This window comes from Salvelinus alpinus, chromosome 5 (assembly GCF_045679555.1).
Source record: "Salvelinus alpinus chromosome 5, SLU_Salpinus.1, whole genome shotgun sequence".
Classification (NCBI taxonomy): Eukaryota; Metazoa; Chordata; class Actinopteri; order Salmoniformes; family Salmonidae; genus Salvelinus; species Salvelinus alpinus.
This window is the reverse complement of record NC_092090.1, coordinates 79,908,899-79,932,355: the sequence shown is the minus strand read 5'-3', so window position 1 is coordinate 79,932,355 and position 23,457 is coordinate 79,908,899. Positions and strand designations below refer to the sequence as shown.

General features: G+C 46.0%; 1 protein-coding gene across 1 annotated transcript in view; it reads right to left on the bottom strand.

The window, feature by feature from the left end:
- Nucleotides 1-55: 55 nt before the first annotated feature.
- Nucleotides 56-23,457, bottom strand: part of LOC139576948 (stalled ribosome sensor GCN1-like) — a 38,327-nt gene continuing 14,925 nt past the window's right edge. Inside the window, exons 27-57 of the mRNA XM_071403574.1 lie at nucleotides 22,988-23,068; nucleotides 22,727-22,870; nucleotides 22,527-22,651; nucleotides 21,110-21,299; nucleotides 19,903-19,973; nucleotides 19,584-19,749; nucleotides 19,261-19,455; nucleotides 18,883-19,129; nucleotides 18,660-18,781; nucleotides 18,381-18,495; nucleotides 18,011-18,190; nucleotides 17,074-17,294; nucleotides 16,880-16,948; nucleotides 16,455-16,790; nucleotides 16,218-16,360; nucleotides 15,940-16,057; nucleotides 15,624-15,839; nucleotides 15,234-15,398; nucleotides 14,882-15,043; nucleotides 14,044-14,136; nucleotides 13,734-13,877; nucleotides 13,283-13,552; nucleotides 12,974-13,087; nucleotides 5,955-6,185; nucleotides 5,508-5,701; nucleotides 5,206-5,320; nucleotides 2,492-2,588; nucleotides 1,870-2,018; nucleotides 1,632-1,742; nucleotides 1,205-1,426; nucleotides 56-1,043 (exon numbers count right to left, since the gene is read on the bottom strand). Coding sequence (XP_071259675.1) covers nucleotides 918-1,043; nucleotides 1,205-1,426; nucleotides 1,632-1,742; nucleotides 1,870-2,018; nucleotides 2,492-2,588; nucleotides 5,206-5,320; nucleotides 5,508-5,701; nucleotides 5,955-6,185; nucleotides 12,974-13,087; nucleotides 13,283-13,552; nucleotides 13,734-13,877; nucleotides 14,044-14,136; nucleotides 14,882-15,043; nucleotides 15,234-15,398; nucleotides 15,624-15,839; nucleotides 15,940-16,057; nucleotides 16,218-16,360; nucleotides 16,455-16,790; nucleotides 16,880-16,948; nucleotides 17,074-17,294; nucleotides 18,011-18,190; nucleotides 18,381-18,495; nucleotides 18,660-18,781; nucleotides 18,883-19,129; nucleotides 19,261-19,455; nucleotides 19,584-19,749; nucleotides 19,903-19,973; nucleotides 21,110-21,299; nucleotides 22,527-22,651; nucleotides 22,727-22,870; nucleotides 22,988-23,068 — 4,932 coding nt within the window. The 3' untranslated portion in view covers nucleotides 56-917. The remainder of the gene's footprint in view (nucleotides 1,044-1,204; nucleotides 1,427-1,631; nucleotides 1,743-1,869; nucleotides 2,019-2,491; nucleotides 2,589-5,205; nucleotides 5,321-5,507; nucleotides 5,702-5,954; nucleotides 6,186-12,973; nucleotides 13,088-13,282; nucleotides 13,553-13,733; nucleotides 13,878-14,043; nucleotides 14,137-14,881; nucleotides 15,044-15,233; nucleotides 15,399-15,623; nucleotides 15,840-15,939; nucleotides 16,058-16,217; nucleotides 16,361-16,454; nucleotides 16,791-16,879; nucleotides 16,949-17,073; nucleotides 17,295-18,010; nucleotides 18,191-18,380; nucleotides 18,496-18,659; nucleotides 18,782-18,882; nucleotides 19,130-19,260; nucleotides 19,456-19,583; nucleotides 19,750-19,902; nucleotides 19,974-21,109; nucleotides 21,300-22,526; nucleotides 22,652-22,726; nucleotides 22,871-22,987; nucleotides 23,069-23,457) is intronic.

Here is a 23,457-nt window from a genome sequence, read left to right as displayed (position 1 = left end):
GAGTGACGTTCACAAGGTGGCAAAAAGTCTAAGTTAATTCAGACAGTCAAAACCATTATCAAATCAAGGTCTTTATTTGATTTATTTTTACAACCGTATAATTGTTTAGAATATCAACTTTATCATAAAGATAACAGGTTGCGTTCCCCACACACACAAAGCAGAGGGATAAAACCCAGAGGATAAGCAATGGGAGAAATGTAATTGCTGCTTTGTTATACTAGTATCAGCAGGGAGCTAGTATCAGTGTTGTATACTTGTGAATGCAATTAGATAAAGATAATGAGTGACGTTCACAAGGTGGCAAAAAGTCTAAGTTAATTCAGACAGTCAAAACCATTATCAAATCAAGGTCTTTATTTGATTTATTTTTACAACCGTATAATTGTTTAGAATATCAACTTTATCATAAAGATAACAGGTTGCGTTCCCCACACACACAAAGCAGAGGGATAAAACCCAGAGGATAAGCAATGGGAGAAATGTAATTGCTGCTTTGTTATACTAGTATCAGTGATGCTCGAAATAAATTCAATAAAATAAGAGGGACATTGAATACACATTTAAAATGTCAAAGGAATTGGCACAAATTACTTAATTTATGCAGGGAGCTCACTCAGGAAATTTAACTGCACTTAGTGAGATGAAACAAATGTTCTAAATGTATGTTTAGAGCCACTAAAACATCAAAAAATGTAATAATTGTCCAAAGGAGGGGATTATGAAGGAAAGTGAGTAAATTCATACTTTTCCTTGGTCCATGGATAACATGGAGTTAATGGGGATGTATGTGTGTGTGAGGGTTCTCTTCATAGATGTAAGACTTAACAGCAGAGTTTTTCTTGATTGCTGTGGAGGTCTTTTCTGAGTACATGAGCAATAGTATGGATTTGTCAAGCTGTGTTCAGTCCTGCCCATCACGTGAGGATGGTGTCGTCAATCTCTTCGTTAGAGTCTGGAAGGCTGGAGATCTTCCTCAGGGAGCGGCGGTGACAGTCAGACAGCAGGTCATTACTTGCGGAGTCAAGGATGGCACTAACGCTCTGAAAGACAAACATAACATTACAGAGTGAGAGATTTGCATATTATTGGATAAGTACACCAGATGCACAATGCACAACTTAAATCCATCAGCCCAAGTATTGTCCTCTTTATAATGAGTATTGAGACTGTGTGGATGTTTATTTGTGTGTGTGTCACTGACCTGCATGGTCTGCTCTCCCTGGCGCAGTCGGAGCAGGCTGACGATGGTGTGTTCGCTCTGGGCTCTGACGCTGGTGTTCTTGTCCTTGGTGTTGTCCAGCAGGCTCTTCACCAGAGGCTTGATGAGGGCGGGCTCCAGAGAGGGCGTGGCATGGTCCTTAAACACCCACCACAGCACCCGCTCTGACACCAGCCTGATGTCACTGGACTGGTTCTGGAGACACTGCAGGGGAAATGACAGGAGAGAGGTTACTGACAAATCCTCAGAAGAGCACTGTCATAGTGTTCTTATTTCTTACAGATAATGTCCATATCACATGCACCCCAAATATTGAACAATATACCCACTTTCAGTGCTCATTTGGCAAAACATTATTTTTGTAAATGGGAAAAAAAGTGACATTAAACAAAGTACCCCCCTGCCTCACCTTGACAAACTGTGTGATAATGCGCTGTGATAAGCCACTTGCTCCCTCGGTTCTGAGATGATGTCTCATCAGGTAGCCCATGGCTCTGATCCCACTGGTGGCTATGGGGATCTTCAGGAGACGGCAAGACAGGGCACAGTGTTTAGTCAGAGAGGGTAAAGACAGGGGAAGAGAGTGCTTGGAAAGCAAATCCTTCCATGGTCTGGTTGAACAGAATGAGTAAACTAAAGGGATCTACCCTGTCTGCAGTGGCATTGGCAAGGATGGCCTCCATCACAGTTGAACTGTACTCCTCCACACACAGCTGCTCAGGAGCAGACTTGACTGCGATGGCCAGGGCCATACTGCGACCATGACGCACCATCCAGTCCACGCCTGATATGTCAGCTAGGAGAAGAGAGGGCACTGTTTTAGTACAAACAATGTCTTTCCTTACTACTTTACCATTTTGATAGAGTGAGGTAGCCCTTTACACTCGTACCCATATATGGGTTCAAAATGGCAGATTTGACCATTAATAAGCACCTAAATTGGAACGCAGTGGCTGTACAGTAACATGCTATAAATTAGGCTTGGGCGATATACCATTTATACTGTATACCGGGGGTATTTTGAAATACCAACAGTATAATTTTCAATACAATAAAATGTTTAAAAAATATATATATTATTTTTGGGGGGCTGCGGGGGTGCAACTATAAGAAATCTTAGACGAGTCAAATAAATTATATCCAGCTCAGGGCTCCAGCATTTGGTTTGCTAACTTGACTAGCTTTTTGGTTACAACAGAGACATTCCCTCCTGAAACTCTGGGTAGTGGGTAGTGTGGGGGAGAGTATGGTGTGACAGTAAATTCTTACCCAGGACATGCTGAAGCAACACACTTCTCAGCTCCTCTTCAGACAGGAAGGCACACAGCTCTCCTACACACCCTGCTGAGGACATGCGTGTAGCATCCTACACACACACACACACAGTTAGACCGACATGAGTCTACTTGGCACCTGGTTTCTAAAATTCTAATAGTTCGCCTAATTTCAGTTTGTGACAAAACAAGCAAAAACACTGAAATATATATTCCATAACCAAAAATATTGTATTTTCAGCAGTTTGTACAAAACTGAAAGTAAAAGAAGCAAAAATGAAACTTGAGAACAGGAAGAATAAAAAGTGCACATAGAACAGATCTACCGCTTCTTAGACTTGCTTTCAATGAGAATGACAGATCTATAACACACATTTCTATGTGAATTTGGTCAGGTCGCCCAAAAAGTTACATATTGCAGCTTTAAGGCTTTCGTACTCACATGCTGACAAGGAGGCCCAAAACCACTTTCATAAAGCCACATCCTGCCTAGACTGACGGAAGTCAAGTCTGATCAGAGCCCAAATGTAACATTGCATTCTAAAAGATTCTGTCACTGAAACTTGGATCTGAATGTGTCCTTATGAGAGGTTCAGTATTGCAAGTAAAATATATATTTAGCTAGCACGATAAAACTGATATTGTTTTGCACTCAATTCTAACAATTACCACTAACGGAGACAAGGGGGCGATCAGTAGTCTGCCTTTAAAAAATCTGTTGCATTCATACCTGCTGTAGTCAGTGTATCTGCACGAAGACATACCAGACATGGAAGAGGAAGTGAGACACCCCATTCGCTGCTTTTGTTTGGTTCAATGAAAGTCAAGGAACTACAGTAAGCTTCAAAAGTATTGGGCCAGTGACACTGTTGTTGTTTTGGCTCTGTATGCCAGCACTTTGGATTTTAAATTATATATTGACTATAAAGTTAATGTGCAGACTGCCAGCTTTAACTTCAAGGTATTTTCATCCATATCGGATGAACCGTTTAGAAATTACAGCACTTTTTGTACATAGTCCCCCATTATAGGGGACCAAAAGTATTGGGACAAATTCACTTATACGTTTATTAAAGTAGTCAAAAGTTTAGTATTTGGTGCCATATTCCTAGCAGGCAATTATTACATCAAGTTTGTGACTACAAACTTGTTGGATGCATTTGCTGTTTGTTTTGGTTGTGTTTCATATTTTGTGCCCAATAGAAATGGTAAATAATGTAGTGTGTCATTTTGGAGTTACTTTTATTATAAATAAAAATAATTTTTCTAAACACTTCTGCATTAGTGCGGATGTTACCATGATGATGGATAGTCCTGAATGTATTGTGAATAATGATGAGTGAGAAAGTTAAAGGCATAAATATCACCCACCCGCCCCAAAAAATGCTAATCTCCCATTATTGCATGTCTTTGAGGGTATGATATTTGTGCGTATAACTTTCTCTCTATTCATGATTCAGTCAGGACTATCCGTAATAATGGTAGTATCCGCATTAACGTAGAAGTGTTTAGAAACATATTAGATTCTTATTTACAATAAAAGTGACTCCAAAATGGCACAATACATTATTTACCATTCATTTCTATTGGGCACAAAATAATCTGAAACACAACCAAAACAGCAAATGCAGCAAACAAGTTTGTAGAGTCACAAGCTTGATGTAATCATTGCGTGTTAGGAATATGGGACCAAATAATAAAAATTGTTGACTATAATACACAACGTAATTTGTCCCAATACTTCTAATCACCTTAAATGGGCGGGGACTATGTACAAAAACCGATATGGATGAAAATACCCTCAAATTAAAGCCAACAGTCTACACATTAACCAACGTGCTAGAATACAACGCCAAAACAAAACATTTGTCACTGTCTGAATACTTTGAGCTCACTGTTAACACGGAACCCAAATCGGCTGCGCGCGTGCGCCATCATGCATTCATTTATTTTGTCCCCCCACACCAAACGCGATCACGACACGCAGGTTAAAATATCAAAACAAATTCTGAACCAATTACATTAATTTGGGAACAGATCGAAAAGCATTAAACATTTATGGCAATTTAGCTAGCTAGCTTGCTAGCTAATTTGTCCTATTTAGCTAGCTGGCTGTTGCTAGCTAATTTGTCCTGGAATATAAACATTGAGTTGTTATTTTACCTTTTACAAGGTCCTCTACTCCGACAATTAATCCACACATAAAACGGTCAACCGAATCATTTCTAGTTATCTCTCCTCCTTCTAGGCTTTTTCTTCTCTTGACTTTATATTGCGATTGGGAACTTTCATAAATTAGGTGCATTACCGCCACTGACCTCATTCGTCTTTCAGTCACCCATGTGGGTATAACCAATGAGGAGACGTGGGTGGCACGTGGGTACCTGCTTCTATAAACCAATGAGGAGATTGGAGAGGCAGGACTTGCTGTGCGATCTGCGTCACAAATAGAACTGACTTCTATTTTATCCCTTGGCAATTCAGACGCTCGTTGGCGCGCGCGAGCAGTGTGGGTGCAATGATTGAATAACAGATTTCAAAATGTATTTCGCAACGCCCGCGCATGCGAGTGATGTAGTCAGCCTGTAAGTAGACCAGAACCAGCTGCTATTGCATTGGTGCCTATGGGAGAACCACCCCGTTAAGTAGACCAGAACTGACAACGGCCTGAGTAAACCCTCTTCATTTATCCACCATCTTTGTGCATACCTCATCATGTCCCAGCATGCTCAGCAATGTCGTGGTAATGCTTTTCCTGATGGCTGGGTCAACCTTTGACCCCGCTCCCTGGATGACAAATCGTAAGGCTTGTAGCATGGTCTCCCTGAAATATGGGAGCAGAACACTAGGATCACAATTTTGATTGATTGAATCTAATCAATCAAAAATAATTTCTTAAATGAGGGGAATCCTATATGGAACTGATCACTACTCTTGATATTGTGTTTCTCAGAACACCTGAGGATTGCTAAATTCCAGAAACATTCCCATAATTTAATGATTTTGCATACCTCACTCCGGAGTCCTCAGCGTTGTTGATGGCAGAGAGCTGCTCGGTAAATAGAGGGTCCACCTTGCTGTGGATAGAGACCAGCTGGCCCAGGGCCTCAGCGGCCCTCAGTCTAACCGCCCGGCTGGAGTCCTGCAGAGCCTTTAGGAAGGTGGTCTGGAGCTGGGGCAGGAAGGGCTTCAGGGCTATGCCTACCTGGAGACAGGGGCAGAGCAACAGGGTCAGCACCATAGCCAGACACCAACCATCGTTCCAGGAGGGAGGAAACTACAGGATTGTGTTTAGTAGGTACAAAATGGGAAAACGTTTAGAAATGGAAGAGCGATTTATTTTCTATTTTTTATTATTTAATGTATTAACCCCATTTCCCCCAAAAAATGTCCCCTCCCATTTTGTGCTTACCGAACACAGCCTTTAACATCAGACTGAATCATCAGCAGACACTGACCTTGGCCAGCAGCAGGGTGAGTGTCTCTAGTAGAGAGGTCTTCACGCTCCAGGCAAAGCGGTCTCCCAGGATACGGATGAGCGGTCCAGTAATGTTGACCACAGACGGTCGGAGAGCATCGGGGGATGTCAGCTTGATGACTCCTCCCAGTGCCTTAGCCGCCTCCTCTTTCTGCTCAGGACTGCCTGTCAACACTCCCTCCCTCAGGACTGGCAGGATGCAGGTCACACCCTGGGGAAGAGGGAGAGGAGAAGAAGAAGGGGGAAAGAGGAAGAGGGAGGACACAGGGTATATTAACATTAGTCAGCCTGAGTTGGAGTAACTTGTAGATGTGACTGTATTGGTGTTTTTCTATCTAGACTTACCCCCACAACAGGATGTGTGTCACCAGTGTTTTGTGTTTTATATTAATATCAACGGTCATCAAAATTGTTAAAAGGTTTTAAAAACAGTTATAATAAATTTGACAGTTGGAAAATGGATGAAGATATTCCAAATGTTTTGAATTGTATAATCCCTCATATATTGACTGAATTATAGCACATAAAACATTTTACTGGCACAGACAAATAATGGACCTCAGGTCATCAATTTTTGTCAAATCTTAAAATGCACTCATATATACACACACATTTTCTTATTGTATCAGTCCTCTTATATATTTTGTGATAAGATCAAGAAAATGATTGTCGAGACAATGCATTAAATCCCTGACGAAGCTTTCTGATAGATTCAACAAAAAGACAATGTATTCCATTGAGCCCATTTCAGCCATTACCAGAGTGTGTTTGACAGGTCATTATAAACGTTTTCGCTGTCATAACATTAACGGTAAAAAAACAAAAAACGACAGGCACAAGAGTATGAAAGAGTCGTAGGAGGAAAATTAAAGCAATCAATCCAGCGAGATTTAAGTGACAAGTGGACCTTTCCCCCCTCAAACACAGGAAATAGATTGCTGAAAGACAGATCCTCAGGTGGGCGGTGCATGCATGTTGCTAATGTAAGCTCTAGTGTTAAGGCGTCAGCTTGCTTCAGTTCAGCTGATAACTAGGGAAGTCGGCTAGGTGAACCGAAGCAGTGCGCTTGCATACTCCTTTAAAAAGACCTTCGCTTGAAAAACAAGAAAAAAGCATCAATAGTATGGTTTGTACATTTTGAGACGCAGTATCCAGTAAACGTCCTCAAAATAGTCAGAATTACATCTCACTAAGATGTTTGGTGCAGTATTTCTCAATGAAATAATGTGCATGAAAACGAGTCTCCTCTCCTTGAATGACAACAAAGACTTAACTGAAGAATCCCTACTGTTGACCAATCACGACGAAAGGGCGTAGACTTTGGCTATCGACTTGGGCTTGCCTCCAGGAAAAATAAGTGTGCGCCAAAACAGCCAAAAACACCCTCACTGAAGCACAAAAACTTCAAATTGTTGCCATAACATACAGTGCATTCAAAAGTCAAGACCCCTTGACTTTTTCCAAATGTTGTTAAATTGGAGCCTTATTCTAAAATTGATTAAATTGCCCCCCCCCCCCTCAATATACACACAATACCCAAGAACGACAAAGCAAAAACAGGTTTAATATGTTTTTGTTAATTTTAAATAAAAAAACTGAAATCTAACATTTACATAAGTATTCAGACCCTTTACTCAGTACCTTGTTGAAGCAACTTTGGCAGCAATTACAGCCTTGAGTCTTCTTGGGTATGACTCTACAAGCTTAGCACACCTGTATTTGGGGAGTTTCTCCCATTCTTCTCTGCAGATCCTCTCAAGCTCTGTCAGGTTGGATGGGGAGCGCTGCACAGCTATTTTCACATCTCTCCAGAGATGTTCGATCGGGTTCAAGTCCGGGCTCTGGCTGGGCCACTCAGGGACATTCAGAGAGTTGTCCCAAAGCCACTCCCGCGTGGTCTTGGCTGTGTGCTTAGTGTCGTTATCCCGTTGGAAGGTGAACCTTCGCACCAGTCTGAGGTCCTGAGCGCTCTGGAGCAGGTTCTCTCTGTACTTTGATCCATTCAGCTTTCCCTCGATCCTGATTAGTCTCCCAGTCCCTGCCGCTGATAAACATCCATACAGCATGATGCTACCACCACCATGCCTCACCGTAGGGATGGTGCCAGGTTTCCTCCAGACGTGACGCTTGGCATTCAGGCCAAAGAGTTCCAACTTGGTTTCATCAGATCAGAGAATCTTGTTTCTCATGGTCTGCCAAAAGACCCCTAAAGGAGTCTCAAACTCGAAGCGGGCTGTCATGTGCCTTTTACTGAGGAGTGGCTTCCATCTGGCCACGCTACCATAAAGGCCTGACTGGTGGAGTGCTGCAGAGACGGTTGTTCTGCTGGAAGGTTCTCTTATGTACACAGAGGAACTAACTAGCCTTTAGCCGTGCCCTTATCCTACTCCTCCTCTGTTCCTCTAGTGATGTAGAGGTTAACCCAGGACCTGCAGTGCCTAGCTCCACTCCTATTCCCCAGGTGCTCTCATTTGTTGACTAATGTAACTGTAAAAGCCTTGGATTCATGAATGTTAACATTAGAAGCCTCCAGCCTAAGTTTGTTTTATTCACTGCTTTAGCACACTGCCAACACAGATGTCTTAGCCGTGTCTGAATCCTGGCTTAGGAGGGCCACCAAAAATCCTGAAATTTCCATCCCTAACAATAACATTTTCCGACAAGATAGAACTGCCAAAGGGGGCGGAGTTGCAATCTACTGCAGAGATAGCCGGCAGAGTTTGGTCTTACTATCCAGGTCTGTACCCAAACAATTTGAGCTTCTACTTTTAAAAATTCACCTTTCCAGAAACAAGTCTCTCACCGTTGCCGCTTGCTATAGATCACCCTCTGTCCCCAGCTGTGCCCTGGACTCCGTATGTGAAATGATTGCCCCCCCATCTATCTTCAGAGCTCGTGCAGCTAGGTGACCTAAACTGGGACATGCTTAACACCCCGGCCATCCTACAATCTAAGCTTGATGCCCTCAATCTCACACAAATGATCAATAAACCTACCAGGTACAACCCCAAATCCGTAAACACAGGCACCCTCATAGATATCATCCTAACCAACTTGCCCTCCAAATACACCTCTGCTGTTTTCAAACAAGATCTCAGCGATCACTGCCTCATTGCCTGCATCCGTAATTGGTCTGCGGTCAAACAACCACCCCTCATCACTGTCAAACGCTCCCTAAAACACTTCTGCGAGCAGGCCTTTCTAATCGATCTGGCCCGGGTATCCTCGAAGGATATTGACCTCATCTCGTCAGTAGAGGATGCCTGGTTATTCTTTAAAAGTGCCTTCCTCACTTAAATAAGCATTCCCCATTCAAAAACTGTAGAACCAGGAACAGATATAGCCCTTGGTTCACTCCAGACCTGACTGCCCTTGACCAGCACAAAAACATCATGTGGCGTACTGCATTAGCATCGAATAGCCCCCGTGATTTGCAACTTTCAGGGAAGTTAGGAACCAGTATACACAGGCAGTTAGGAAAGCTAAGGCTAGCTTTTTCAAACAGACATTTGCATCCTGTAGCACAAACTCAAAAAAGTTCTGGGACACTGCAAAGTCCATGGAGAATAAGAGCACCTCCTCCCATCTGCCCACTGCACTGAGGCTAGGAAACACTGTCACCACCAATAAATCCACTATAATTGACCATTTCAATAAGCCTTTTTCTTCGGCTGGCCATGCTTTCCACCTGGCTACCCCTACCTCGGTCAACTGCCCTGTACCCCCCACAGCAACTCGTCCAAGCCGCCCCCATTTCGCCTTCACCCAAATCCAGATAGCTGATGTTCTGGAAGAGCTGCAAAATCTGGACCCCTACAAATCAGCCGGGCCAGACAATCTGGACCCTCTCTAAAATGATCTGCCGAAATTGTTGCAACCCCTATTACTAGCCTGTTCAACCTCTCTTTCGTATCGTCTGAGATTCCCAAAGATTGGAAAGCTCCCGCGATCATCCCCCTCTTTTTAAAGGGGGAGACACTCTAGACCCAAACTGCTACAGACCTATATCTATCCTACCCTGCCTTTCTAGGTCTTCGAAAGCCAAGTCAACAAACAGATTACTGACCATTTCGAATCCCACCGTACCTTCTCCGCTATGCAATCTGGCTTCAGAGCTGGTCATGGCTGCACCTCAGCCACGCTCAAGTTCCTAAACGATATCATAACCTCCATCGATAAGAGACATTACTGTGCAGCCGTATTCATCGACCTGGCCAAGGCTTTCGACTCTGTCAATCACCACGTTCTTATTGGCGTTCTCAAATGACTGCCTCGCCTGGTTCACCAACTACTTCTCTGATAAAGTTCAGTGTGTCAAATCGGAGGGCCTGTTGTCCGGACCTCTGGCAGTCTCTATGGGGGTGCCACAGGGTTCAATTCTCAGGCCGACTCTCTTCTCTGTATACATCAATGATGTCGCTCTTGCTGTTGGTGATTCTCTGATTCACCTCTATGCAGATGACACCATTCTGTATACATCTGGCCCTTTTTTGGACACTGTGTTATCTAACCTCCAGACGAGCTTCAATGCCATACAACTCTCCTTCCGTGGCCTCCAACTGCTCTTAAATGCAAGTAAAACTAAATGCATGCTTTTCAACCGATTGCTGCCCGCACCTGCCTGCCCGCCCGTCCAGCATCACTACTCTGGACGGTTCTGACTTAGAATATGTTGACAACTACAAATACCTAGGTGTCTGGTTAGACTGTAAACTCTCCTTCCAGACTCACATTAAGCATCTCCAATCCAAAATTAAAATCTAGAATCGGCTTCCTATTTCGCAACAAAGCATCCTTCACTCATGCTGACAAACATACCCTCGTAAAACTGACCATCCTACCGATCTTCGACTTCGGCGATGTCATTTACAAAATAGCCTCCAACACTCAACAAATTGGATGCAGTCTATCACAGTGCCATCCGTTTTGTCACCAAAGCTCCATATACTACCCACCACTGCGACCAGGCTTCATACTCGTCGCCAAACCCACTGGCTACAGGTCATCTACAAGTATTTGCAAGGTAAAGCCCCGCCTTAGCTCACTGGTCACCATAGCAGCACCCACCCGTAGCACGCGCTCCAGCAGGTATATCTCACTGGTCACCCCCAAAGTCCTACTTTGGTCGCCTTTCCTTCCAGTTCTCTGCTGCCAATGACTGGAACAAACTGTAAAAATCACTAAAGCTGGAGACTCATATCTCCCTCACTAGCTTTAAGCACCAGCTGTCAGAGCAGCTCACATATCACTGCACCTGTACATAGCCCATCTGTAAATAGCCCATCCAACTACCTCATCCCCTTACTGTACTTATTTATCTTGCTCCTTTGCACCCCAGTATCTCTACTTGCACATTCATCTTCTGCACATCAATCACTCCAGTGTTTAATTGGTATATTGTAATTACTTCACCACCATGGCCTATTTATTGCCACTGTATGTTTGTTTATTCCATGTGTAACTCTGTGTTGTTGTATGTGTCAAACTGCTGTGCTTTATCTTGGCCAGGTCGCAGTTGTAAATGAGAACTTCTCAACCTAGCCTACCTGGTTAAATAAAGGAAATACTTTTTTATTTAAAAGGAGGTCTGTCAAAGTGACCATTGGGTTCTTGGTCACCTCCCTGACCAAGGCCATTCTCCCCCTGATTGCTCAGTTAGGCCGGGCGGCCAGTCTAGGAAGAGTCTTGGTGGTTCAAAACTTCTTCCATTTAAGAATGATGGCCACTGTGTTCTTGGGGTCCTTCAATGCTGCATAAATGTTTTGGTACCCTTCCCCAGAAAGGTGCCTCGACACAATCCTGTCTCAGAGCTCTACGGACAATTCCTTAGACCTCATGGCTTGGTTTTTTCTCTGACATGCACTGTCAACTGTGGGACCTTATATAGACAGGTGTGTGCCTTTCCAAATCACATGCAATCAATTGAATTTACCACAGGTGGACTCCAATCAAGTTGTAGAAACATCTCAAGGATGATCAATGGGAACAGGATGCACCTGAGCTCAATTTCGAGTCTCATAGCAAAGTGTCTGAACACTTAGGTAAATCGGGTATTTCTGTTCCTTTTTTTCTTTTAAATTTTTTTTAAAATCCCCTTTTCTCCCCAATTTTCGTGGTATCCAATCGCTAGTAATTACTATCTTGTCTCATCGCTACAACTCCCGTACGGGGTCGGGAGAGACGAAGGTCGAAAGCCATGCGTCCTCCGAAGCACAACCCAACCAAGCCGCACTGCTTCTTAACACAGCGCGCCTCCAACCCGGAAGCCAGCCGCACCAATGTGTCGGAGGAAACACCGTGCCCCCTTGGTTAGCGCGCACTGCGCCCGGCCCGCCACAGGAGTCGCTGGAGCGCGATGAGACAAGGATATCCCTACCGGCCAAACCCTCCCTAACCTGGACGACGCTAGGCCAATTGTGCGTCGCCCCACGGACCTCCCGGTCGCGGCCCGGCTGCGACAGAGCCTGGGCGCGAACCCAGAGACTCTGGTGGCGCAGCTAGCACTGCGATGCATGGCCCTAGACCACTGCGCCACCCGGGAGGCCCTGTTTCTTTTTTAAATACATTTGCATACATTTCTAAAAACCTTCTTTAACTTTGTCATTATGGGGTATTGTGTGTAGATTGATGAGGAAAATAAATAATTTAATCAATTTTAGAATAAGGCTCTAACACGTTGCGGCTGGGAAGCATGTGGACTCCTTTAGTGAGTTTCCATTAGGAGTGTGATACTAAAGACTTCAACAACCAATGTATCATTCAAGAATGTTGCTTTGTGAGGTGTTAAAGTTCACAGTTAGCCAGTGTTATGTAAATGCCAGCTGAAAAGTACCCAGGGGGGCTTGGCTCCAAGTTAAAGTAGGTCCGCCAGAGCCATGGCCCAGTGAGAGATGGGTGCTGGCCCGTGTAGATGGAAACAGAAAAGTCTGAGCCTTCTGGGTAAACCACTGGGCTAAATCCCCAGTGGAAATGTGCCATGTGTCTAGAGGTGAGACTTACCTTCTTGGGCAGACAGAACCCAGGCAGATGCTGACCCTTGACCTCTGCTGCCACTGACCGGATGTCTCTGTGCAGGTCATCAATCAGAGCCAGCTGGCTGCCAGCGTCCAGTTTCTACAAAAACAAAGAGTTTAACATTACTTCACATAGATGCATACTATGTCAGTTAACCAAAGGTCACTAGGTTATCTATAAAATCAATGCTGCATAAAGCTCCAACACACATGAATACCACATACTGTACGACGTCAGTAAACCCTTACAAACTCATTCCCAGTGCCTGTAATGCTCTTGGTGCCAACTGCTAACCTTGGTGATGGAGTTGATGGCATCCCAGCTCTGCACCAGGACCTCCGGGTTGGAGTCGTTGAGCAGGCGGATGAGGCCTGACAGCAGGTTGCGGGTGTGGGTGCTGTAGTCCAGGCGGGTGCGGGAGAAGTATCCGTTCAGGATGGTGGCGGCGGCCTGTCTGAGACCAGCGTCAGGTGATCTGGTGGCCTCCAGCAGGTCCTCGATGATGATACGCTGACCCACCTCATCCTCCACAGACAGGATCACTGCCTGGCAGCTGGCCAGCTCCTAGAGGAGGGGTGGGGTGTGGACAGGGGTTATATGAGCCTGGGGACAGAGCCATCATCTAGTGACCACAACAGCCCACTAAGAACCACTGTAATATTATCCCATGATGATGACTAATAGTAGTGCCTGTGCACTTGGAACTGCTTTACAACCATATTGTAATCATGAATGCCGTTGTTACCTGCTGTCCCTCCTCTGTTCCCAGCTTGTCTTTTAGAGAGGAGTAGAGGGCGGGCAGGATGACCCCCAGGTGGCGTGTCAGAGCGTCTCCAGCCACGGCAGATAGGAAGGCCAGCACACGCGTGTTCACTGGAGGAGCAGTTAGCTGTCACGGAAGAGGAGAGGATAGCATTCATACACAGAACTACACCCATACTATAAAAAAAGACTTCAAATAACTTTGAGCGTCAGGAAAAGTGTTATATAAATCCAATAAATGATCATTGAGATGAACCATTGTTAGTAGAGTGTATAATGTTTGGACAGCTCACCTTGGGCACCAGGTAGGGCAGCACAGAGCGACTCTTTACTGCCATCACCTGTTTCAGACCGTCCAGAGCAAACTCCGCAGTCTCCTCATCATCCTGCACATAGAGAAACATTAACCTCACTCTATATTCTGTTCCACGGTGGATCCTCTCTGCCCTCTCCAGAATTTCTTAAGGAGGGACATGAGTGAGTATTACCGAACACAGTGTGGAGATACCAGGCCCCCAGTGTCCGGTTTGGAGCGTAAAGTCACAAGCTCTGCTGGTCGGCTACTGCGTAGCAATGTAGCAGTGACAAAAGCCCTGGTCTGCCCTAGAAAGCCTATGTAAATTACGATCGCCAGAACGGGCATTTTTTTTTTGTCGGCTGTTTAGAGCTCTAAAATGTGTTTATTATGATCAAGTTCGATCCACACAGTGATTTATTTTAAAGTTAGCTACAAATCAGGAAATTGTATTAAATAGGGATCAATTTGGACAACAACATTTGTCGTTACACAGGACCACGTGCTGACACAGACCAATCACGTGCCAGCAGGCTACGAGGAGTCTCCCGGCTGACTCCAACAGGATGAAAGCTACTACATCGACCATGATACTTTGCTAGTTACGGCCACTTTCACATGATCCTTAGTGATTTTTTGGTGCCATTCAAGCCCCATTCAGCAATAAGGCACGCTTCAAATTCAAATAATTCATGCGCCATCGGGAGTTTTCCATAGGAATACGTGTTTGACGTCAGCGCTATCACTATCTACTGGATTTAATGGCTATGGTGGATACAGAGGGTTGTTCAGAGGTGAAGAGGGTTAATGTTGATGTGTGTGTATGTGTCTCTCACCAGCTGTTTGAGCAGGGCAGGCAGGATGTCATCCAGGGCCTGGTGACCGATGGTGGCGTGGAGTTGCTCAAAGGTTTTGGCTGCAGCCTCTCGAACCTCCTCCAAGGGGTCACACAGAGCCTTCCTCACCGTGGGGACCAGGGACTCAGAGAATATCAGCACCTGGAAAAACACACAATCAACTTACTGCTCTACCATGGCATCACATCACATACCCCTGCTATGTCTAAGACATTTAAAGTTTTCCTTGAAAAATTGATACTCATCTCAAGGTTAAATAAATGCCAAGTTAAATAAAGCATGAATTAAAAGATGAAGGAAAAAGTGGCCAGGTATGTATTGAGGTACTGACCGCATCCCTGCTGGTGGACTTCATGATCTCACTGAGGCCGATGCACACACCCTGCCTCTCATCACTCTTGTCTGAACGCAGACCCTCCTCCAGGATAGGAATGATCTCTGGCAGGATCTTCTCTCCCAGCTTACGAACCAGGTCTCCAAGTGTCCTCGCAGCGATCTACAACCACAGAGAGAAGCCACATTCAGTAACCTAGGGATCAGAAGCAGGAGAGAACACAGAACGCAAATACACTCAAATTCAGGACACTGAATTGTCTAACAATGTGCAATTAATGAACAGGACCACAGAGAGACAAAGGGGATGTGATAAAGTGCAAAAGCTGTGAGAAAGCAAGAAGGAAACAGCTCCATAGATTGTAGACTTAATGAGCAGTAGCGTTACCGTTCTCTTGTCAGGGCAGTCGGAGGCCAGGAAGCCCAGCAGCAGGGTGAAGAGGGTGGGCAGGATCTCCCGGAGGGTGCGGGGAGTGTTGGACACCACGATCTTCCACACGTGGAGGGAGGCCTGTCGCACCACCAGCTGGGTGTCTGAACGGCCCATGTAGAGGCCAGACAGGACTCGGTTACGCCTCTCTCCACCCAGGGCTCCGATGATTGCCTGGGGGAGAGGGGGAAGATGGCTCAGCACCAACACCACATACAACCCACTTTATAATCAACCATCTATACAGTACAATCATGCATATTTGTCAGAATACCTTGTTGGACTGCGCTGTGCCAAAGTTGTCGTCCTCTGAGGCGGTCTCTGTGGTCATCTTCCCTGTGACTCCAGAGATGTGGAACAGTAGGTCTCCCAGTAGCTGCACAGAGCTAAACCTGTGAACCAGAGACAACATGGAGGCTCACTTACATTACTATCACTGCCAGGTAAAACATACTGACATAAAATGTATAGTTTGTGTGTGTGATATATATATATATATGCATATATATATATATATATATATATATATATATATATATATATATGCCTGACCTAATCCTCCAGAGGTCGTCAAACAGGCCCTGTTCCAGTTCAGGCAGCAGCAGGGCGATGGCCGTCTCAGCGTACATGCTGATGATGCGCTGGCCGGCACGCAGGGCAGTGTCTCTCACATACTCGTTCTCATCTGCCAGAGCCTGTAATACCAAGGAGAGAGGGAGACTGGTGAGAGGTGTTCACAACCAGAGAGAGAGAATGGAGAGATGGTAGTGATTGTTGAGTGCTCCCTACCTTGAGGATGCAGGGGATGATGGGGCCAACGTAGGGGGTGAACCTGTCCCCGAAGGTGAGGGGCAGGTAGATAAACATCATGATGTAACCATCGCGGACGTGGGACGCGATGTCCACCTTGCTGGCCGTCTGCACCACGTCTGGCATCAGCTTGTCCAGCTTCTCCACGCCCAGCCCAGCCATCACTTCAGCCAGACCTTGGGCAGCTCCAGAGCGGTCCACAGAGCTCTGCTCAGATGCCAGGGTCTCCATGAGCCAGGGCATCAGGTCATCAAAGCAAGACTCACCCATGCCCTTCACCATGGCACCCAGGGCCTTGGCTGACACTGTACGCACCTGAGAGGAGGACAGAGAGAGAGAGTTATCATCAGTTAACCAAACCACTTAACAGGTTTGTTGTTGAGCTGTTAGGCAAAGGTACATACCTCAGGCACAGGGTCCAGCAGAGAGGCTTTGAGTCCAGGAATGACACTGGGCAGGTATGGAGACAGGTCCTGCAACACAAAGAGACAAACACATTGTGTCAACCATTAGAAACACATACATTATAAACAGTAGAGCATTTTGAGAAGATTAATTGTAGTACAATGCAACTCAATATCCCAGGGCTGCTACGTACCTTCTGGTCAGTGAGGGAGTACATGTTGCCGATGATCTGAGCGGCCATCTTGCGAGTGTCGGTGGAGCGGTCCTGGAAGGCCCTCTGGACGATGGGCATGATGAGGGCCAGGGAGGGGGCGTCGATGAAGTGGACAAACTTGGTGTCCAGCAGCGTCTGCAGGCAGTTCTGGGTCTTACGGGAGGGGTCAGTGAGGGCATCCAGCAGGATGGGGGTTATGGCTGAGAGGGGGACAGAAACACTGTTAGTAACTACCCTAAAATACCAATCGGTATCTGTATTACCCCTACAGATGCATTGGTGGGAAAAGTACCAAATTGTCATTCCTGAGTAAAAGTAAAGATACTGTAATAGAAAATTACTCAAGTGAGTCACCCAGTAAAATACTACTTGAGTAAAAGTCAAAGTATTTGGTTTTAAATATACGTAAGTGTCAAAAGTAAATGTAATTGCTGAAATATAGTATCAAAATGTATAAATCATTTCAAATTCCTTATATTAAGCAACCAGACGGCACCATTTTATTGTTTTTAATGTACTGATAGCCATGGGCACACTCCAACACTCACACATAATTTACAAATGAAGCGTTTGTGTTTATTGAGTCTGCCAGATCAGAGGCAGTAGATGACCAGGGATGTTCTCTTGATAAGTGTGTGAATTTGACAATTTTCCTGTCCTGCTAAGCATTCAAAATGTAACGAGTACTTTTGGGTGTGAGGGAAAATGTATGGAGTAAAAAGTACATTATTTTCTTTAGGAATGTAGTGAAGTAAAAGTTGTCAAAAATATACATAGTAGAGTACAGATATCCAAAAAAAGTTGTACTTTAAAGTATTTTCACTTAATATCTTCCACACAACTGTACATTCTGCTTTAACTGATTTCCCCCCACATTTCTATAGCTAAATCTCAGAGTTGAGCATAGCCCTCCTACCCAGGATCTCAGGGTTGCGGATGACAGAGCCGATCTGTCGTAAGGCCTGCTGGCCGGCATTCTGCACTTTGACATGGGAGTCAGTCAGCACCTCGGTCAGCTTGGGCACAATGCTGGGCAGGCAGGAGGACAGCTGCTTAGGAGCACAGTATGCCATGGCACCCAGGAGCTCCACAGAACCTGGAGGAGGAAAGGAGAGTAGATAGGGGAGAGTAAAAGGATTCAGAAGAGAGAAAGATGAGATGAATGGGGAGCAGAGTAGGGGCCAAGGAAGGGAGGACAAGGATGTGGTTACCATCAGGTGATTGCTTAATGGTTCATGGCACAGCTCTCTAAAAAAAGGCCCATGATGCAGTGGGCGGAACCTCACCTGCTTTGGTCCTCCAGGACTCCTCCTCCAGAGCCACCAGCAGGGAGGGCAGTACCAGCTTCACCCCGTGGGCACTCAGGTTCCTCATCACCGCCTTGGCACAGTCATCTGCCGCCTGGGAAAGGGCGTTAGGTAGAGAGTAATGCACAACAAAACGTGTAAGTGAATGTGAGAATGTTTAGGTGGAAAAATAGTGTTGAATGAGAAGTGTGAGAGAAAACAGGAGAGAGAGAGAATGTAGGTGGGATTGAAATGAGAAGCTGGTAATGTTAACTGTACCTCTCGGACATACTGGTTCCCATCCCCGAAGCAGAGCAGGAGGTGGGGCAGTACGTGGACCACATAGGGCTCAAACAACTTCCCCAACATGTTGCATAGCATCTCAAAGGCAAACAGGGCACCTGGAGAAGACAGAGAGAGAGAAGTGTTAAAAATCTCAGGCACAGATAGCCGGAGAACAAACTTAACCATAGAGACCAGCAACTGGCGAGGAGTCACTGACCCTCTCTGCGTCTGAAGTTCTTCTTGTCCTGGATGGCATCGGTCAGGGTACTCATGATGTCCTGCTGTTTGAGGGCCAGGATTCCCAGGCCTTTGACCAGGCCTGCCAGGCCGTAGGCCGCGCCCTTCCTCTCAGCGTACTTGTCACTTTCCAGCAGCAGCTGCAGCAGCTTCCGCACCATCCCCCCAGCATCCTCCCTGATGGCAGGGACCAGAGGGGGCAGGCAGCTAGCCACAGACTCCTGGACCTGAGGGAGGAAAGAGACAAACAAGGAAACGATTACAATAAGCAGGCATTTGATTGTAAAGGTCAATGCATATAGGTTCTAGAAATCAAGATGAAACCTATAGCAAATAATATGAGGGATTGTTCTAGTACCTGCTGTGAGGGTGTGGAGAGTGCTGTAATGAGCTTGGCCACAATGGGTTTGACCTTGGGGTCACTCTTTTCCAGATGTTTGGCCAGAGAGCCCATTAGGATGACCACACTCTGGCGGACTGAGTCGTAGCTGGCGTCCTGGGGGGCATCCTTCAGAAACTCCTCGAACACGGGGAGCAGGGAGCTCACATTGTCCTGGAACACAACACAACACACTGCTCAGAAAGAAAAGGGATATACTGTATTGAGTTGGTAGGAGTCCATTGAGAGAGGAGCAGTTGCATTGGGTGTGGTTGTCTAGAGTATATAAAGAGTGTTGGTACCTTTCCGTGTGTGTTGAGGGCGGAGAGGGCAGCGTCCAGCATGCAGCGCCGCACCTCAGGGTGACGGTCATTCAGAGCGTCAGGAACAAAGAACAGGAAGAGAGGAGTGACCTGGGGCTCTTCCAGATACTGACACAGCTTGTTCAGAGCCAGGGCGATGCCACACCTGCAGACACCAACATACCCTTAGACACCATGCACAAGGTGGTCCCACTTAAACACAGCAAATTAGAATCTGGAAAGCTATCATCATCACCCAGTGCTATAGACTGGAATAAGAGTTGTATCGACATTGTTGAGTGGCAGAGCGTTCGCTTACCTGGCTTCCCACTGGTCGGGTGGTTGTTCAGAGATGACTCGTCCTAAAGCATCCAGGACAGGAGGAGGTCTCTGTAAAAAGACAACAGTTTCACATTAACCATGGTTCTACACTACATGACCAAAAGTATGTGGACACCTGCTCATCGAACATCTCATTCCAAAATCCCCCCTTTGCTGCTATAAAAGCCTCCACTCTTATGAGAAGGCTTTCCACTAGATGTTGGAACATTCAGCGTTCCAATTCAACCCAAAGGTGTTCGATGGGGTTGAGGTCAGGGCTCTGTGCATGCCAGTCAAGTTCTTCCACACCGATCTCGAAAAACCATTTCTGTATGTACCTCACTTTGTGCACAGGGGCATTGTCATATTGAAACAGGAAAGGGCCTTCCCCAAATTTTTGCCACAAAGTTGGAAGTACAGAATCATCTAAAATGTCATTGTATGCTGTAGCGTTAAGATTTCCCTTCACTGGAACTAAGGAGCCCAAACCATGACAAACAGTCCCAGACCATTATTCCTCCTCCACCAAACTTTAGTTGGCACTATGCATTGGAGCAGGTAGCGTTCTCCTGTCATCCGCCAAACCCAGATTCGTCCGTCGGACTGCCAGATGTTGATGCGTGATTCATCACTCCAGAAAACGTTTTCCATTGCTCCAGAGTCCAATGGCGGCGAGCTTTACACCACTACAGCCGACGCTTGGCATTGCGTATGGTGAACTTAGGCTTGTGTGCGTGGCTGCTCAGCCATGGAAATCCATTTCATGAAGCTCCCGACGAACAGTTATTGTGTTGAATTTGCTTCCAGCAGTACTGTTCTATGAGCATGTGTGGCCTACCACTTCGCGGCTGAGCCGTTTCCACTTCACCATAACAGCACTTACAGTTGACCGGGGAAACTCTAGCAGGGCAGACATTTTTAGAACTGACTTGCTGAGGTGGCATCCTATGACGGTGCCATGTTGAAAGTCACAGCTCTTCATTAAGGCCATTCTACTGCCAATGTTTGGCTATGGAGATTGCATGGCTCTGTGCTCAACTTTATACCCGTCAACAATGGGTGTGGCTGAAATAGCCGAATCCACAAATTTGAAAGGGTGTCCACATACTTTGATAGTGTATCTTACAACAACACACCACTCCTGATACCCGACTAGTGGCTATTCCTGAGCTGTGATAGGAGGGCCATGGGTGATGGAGACTCACGTAGAGTTTCTGGTGGTAGAGCTCATTGAGCTGGCCCAGGACAGCGGGGGACTGGTCGCGGTACTCGCTGATGGCACTGGACAGAGCCTCGGCCCCGGCAGTACGCACAGCCTCCTCATGGTGGGTCACATCTCCGATGAGCAGAGAGCACAGCTCAGGGACCAGCTCCAGACACAGAGCCTGCCACAGCCTGGGGGAGAGAAGGGGAGCAGAGAGGTATGGGCAGTTACAGCAGCTACGCTACATGATGGGAGACGCGCTACTTCTCGAAAGCAAAGTCATTTGAAGACGGGAGCTACACTGCTCAAAAAATAAAGGGAACACTTAAACAACACAATGTAACTCCAAGTCAATCACACTTCTGTGAAATCAAACTGTCCACTTAGGAAGCAACACTGATTGACAATAAATTTCACATGCTGTTGTGCAAATGGAATAGACAAAAGGTGGAAATTATAGGCAATTAGCAAGACACCCCCAATAAAGGAGTGATTCTGCAGGTGGTGACCACAGACCACTTCTCAGTTCCTATGCTTCCTGGCTGATGTTTTGGTCACTTTTGAATGCTGGCGGTGCTCTCACTCTAGTGGTAGCATGAGAAGGAGTCTACAACCCACACAAGTGGCTCAGGTAGTGCAGCTCATCCAGGATGGCACATCAATGCGAGCTGTGGCAAGAAGGTTTGCGCTCGCAATGCTCGCCAGACCATGTGCTCGCCAGAGGTAGCCTGACTGCCATTAGGTACCGAGATGAGATCCTCAGAGCCCTTGTGAGACCATATGCTGACACATGCACATTTGTGGCCTGCTGGAGGTCATTTTGCAGGGATCTGGCAGTGCTCCTCCTTGCACAAAGGCGGAGGTATCGGTCCTGCTGCTGGGTTGTTGCCCTCCTACGGCCTCCTCCACGTCTCCTGATGTACTGGCCTGTCTCCTGGTAGCGCCTCCATGCTCTGGACACTACGCTGACAGACACAGCAAACCTTCTTGCCACAGCTCGCATTGATGTGCCATCCTGGATGAGCTGCACTACCTGAGCCACTTGGTGTGGGTTGTAGACTCCGTCTCATGCTACCACTAGAGTGAGAGCACCGCCAGCATTCAAAAGTGACCAAAACATCAGCCAGGAAGCATAGGAACTGAGAAGTGGTCTGTGGTCACCACCTGCAGAATCACTCCTTTATTGGGGATGTCTTGCTAATTGCCTATAATTTCCACCTTTTGTCTATTCCATTTGCACAACAGCATGTGAAATGTATTGTCAATCAGTGTTGCTTAATAAGTGGACAGTTTGATTTCACAGAAGTGTGATTGACTTGGAGTTACATTGTGTTGTTTAAGTGATCCCTTTATTTTTTTGAGCAGTGTATATTCAACTAGCTAAGTATTACACAGAGGAGACAACGTTAGATACTCACTTCTCAGCCAGGGTCCTGCCCTCCTCCTCCACATCAAATCTGGACACCCACAGTCTGCGGAGAACACGCAGACCATTGGCATCTGTACTTTCTGTAGGCAGAGCCATCTCCATCTCCAACAGGCCCTGGACAGAAAGAGAGGTGGGACATTAACACACATTCAAAGACCCACACCCAGTACACACACACTATTTCCTCACCCTGAGGGCAGCGTCTCTGACAGAGAAGCAGGGGGAGAGCAAAGCCTCCAGCAGGACATCTATCTCATTCTGTTCAGCCAGAGCACAGCCCTTCTCTCCTCCTCCACTGGCACACACTGCTGTCAGACACTGGGACGCCAGCACCTGAAACACACACAATTACAGATCTACACTCAGACACACTGTATAAACGTATGTGAGAGCTCTACTGGTTAGTATTTGTCTGTAAATGTGGTAGAAGCATGGTGTTGGAGTGTGTACCTGCAGTCTGGGTGCTGCAGTGGAGATGACTCTGGCCAGGAGAAGCAGCATACTGAAACGAGGTAGCAGCTCAGGACCATTCTGAGAGACAAAACAGAGAGACAGTCATACAAACATAAGCCCTTTGTCCATGATGGCCAGCCATTAATAGAGTGGAGAGTGCAGGAAGAGAAAAGTATTATACGTTGGTAGGAGTATTATACATTGATAGGAGTATTATACATTGATAGGAGTATTATACGTTTGTAGGAGTATTATACATTGGTAGGAGTATTATACGTTGGTAGGAGTATTATACGTTGGTAGGAGTATTATACGTTGGTAGGAGTATTATACGTTGGTAGGAGTATTATACGTTGGTAGGAGTATTATACGTTGGTAGGAGTATTATACGTTGGTAGGAGTATTATACGTTGGTAGGAGTATTATACGTTGGTAGGAGTATTATACGTTGGTAGGAGTATTATACG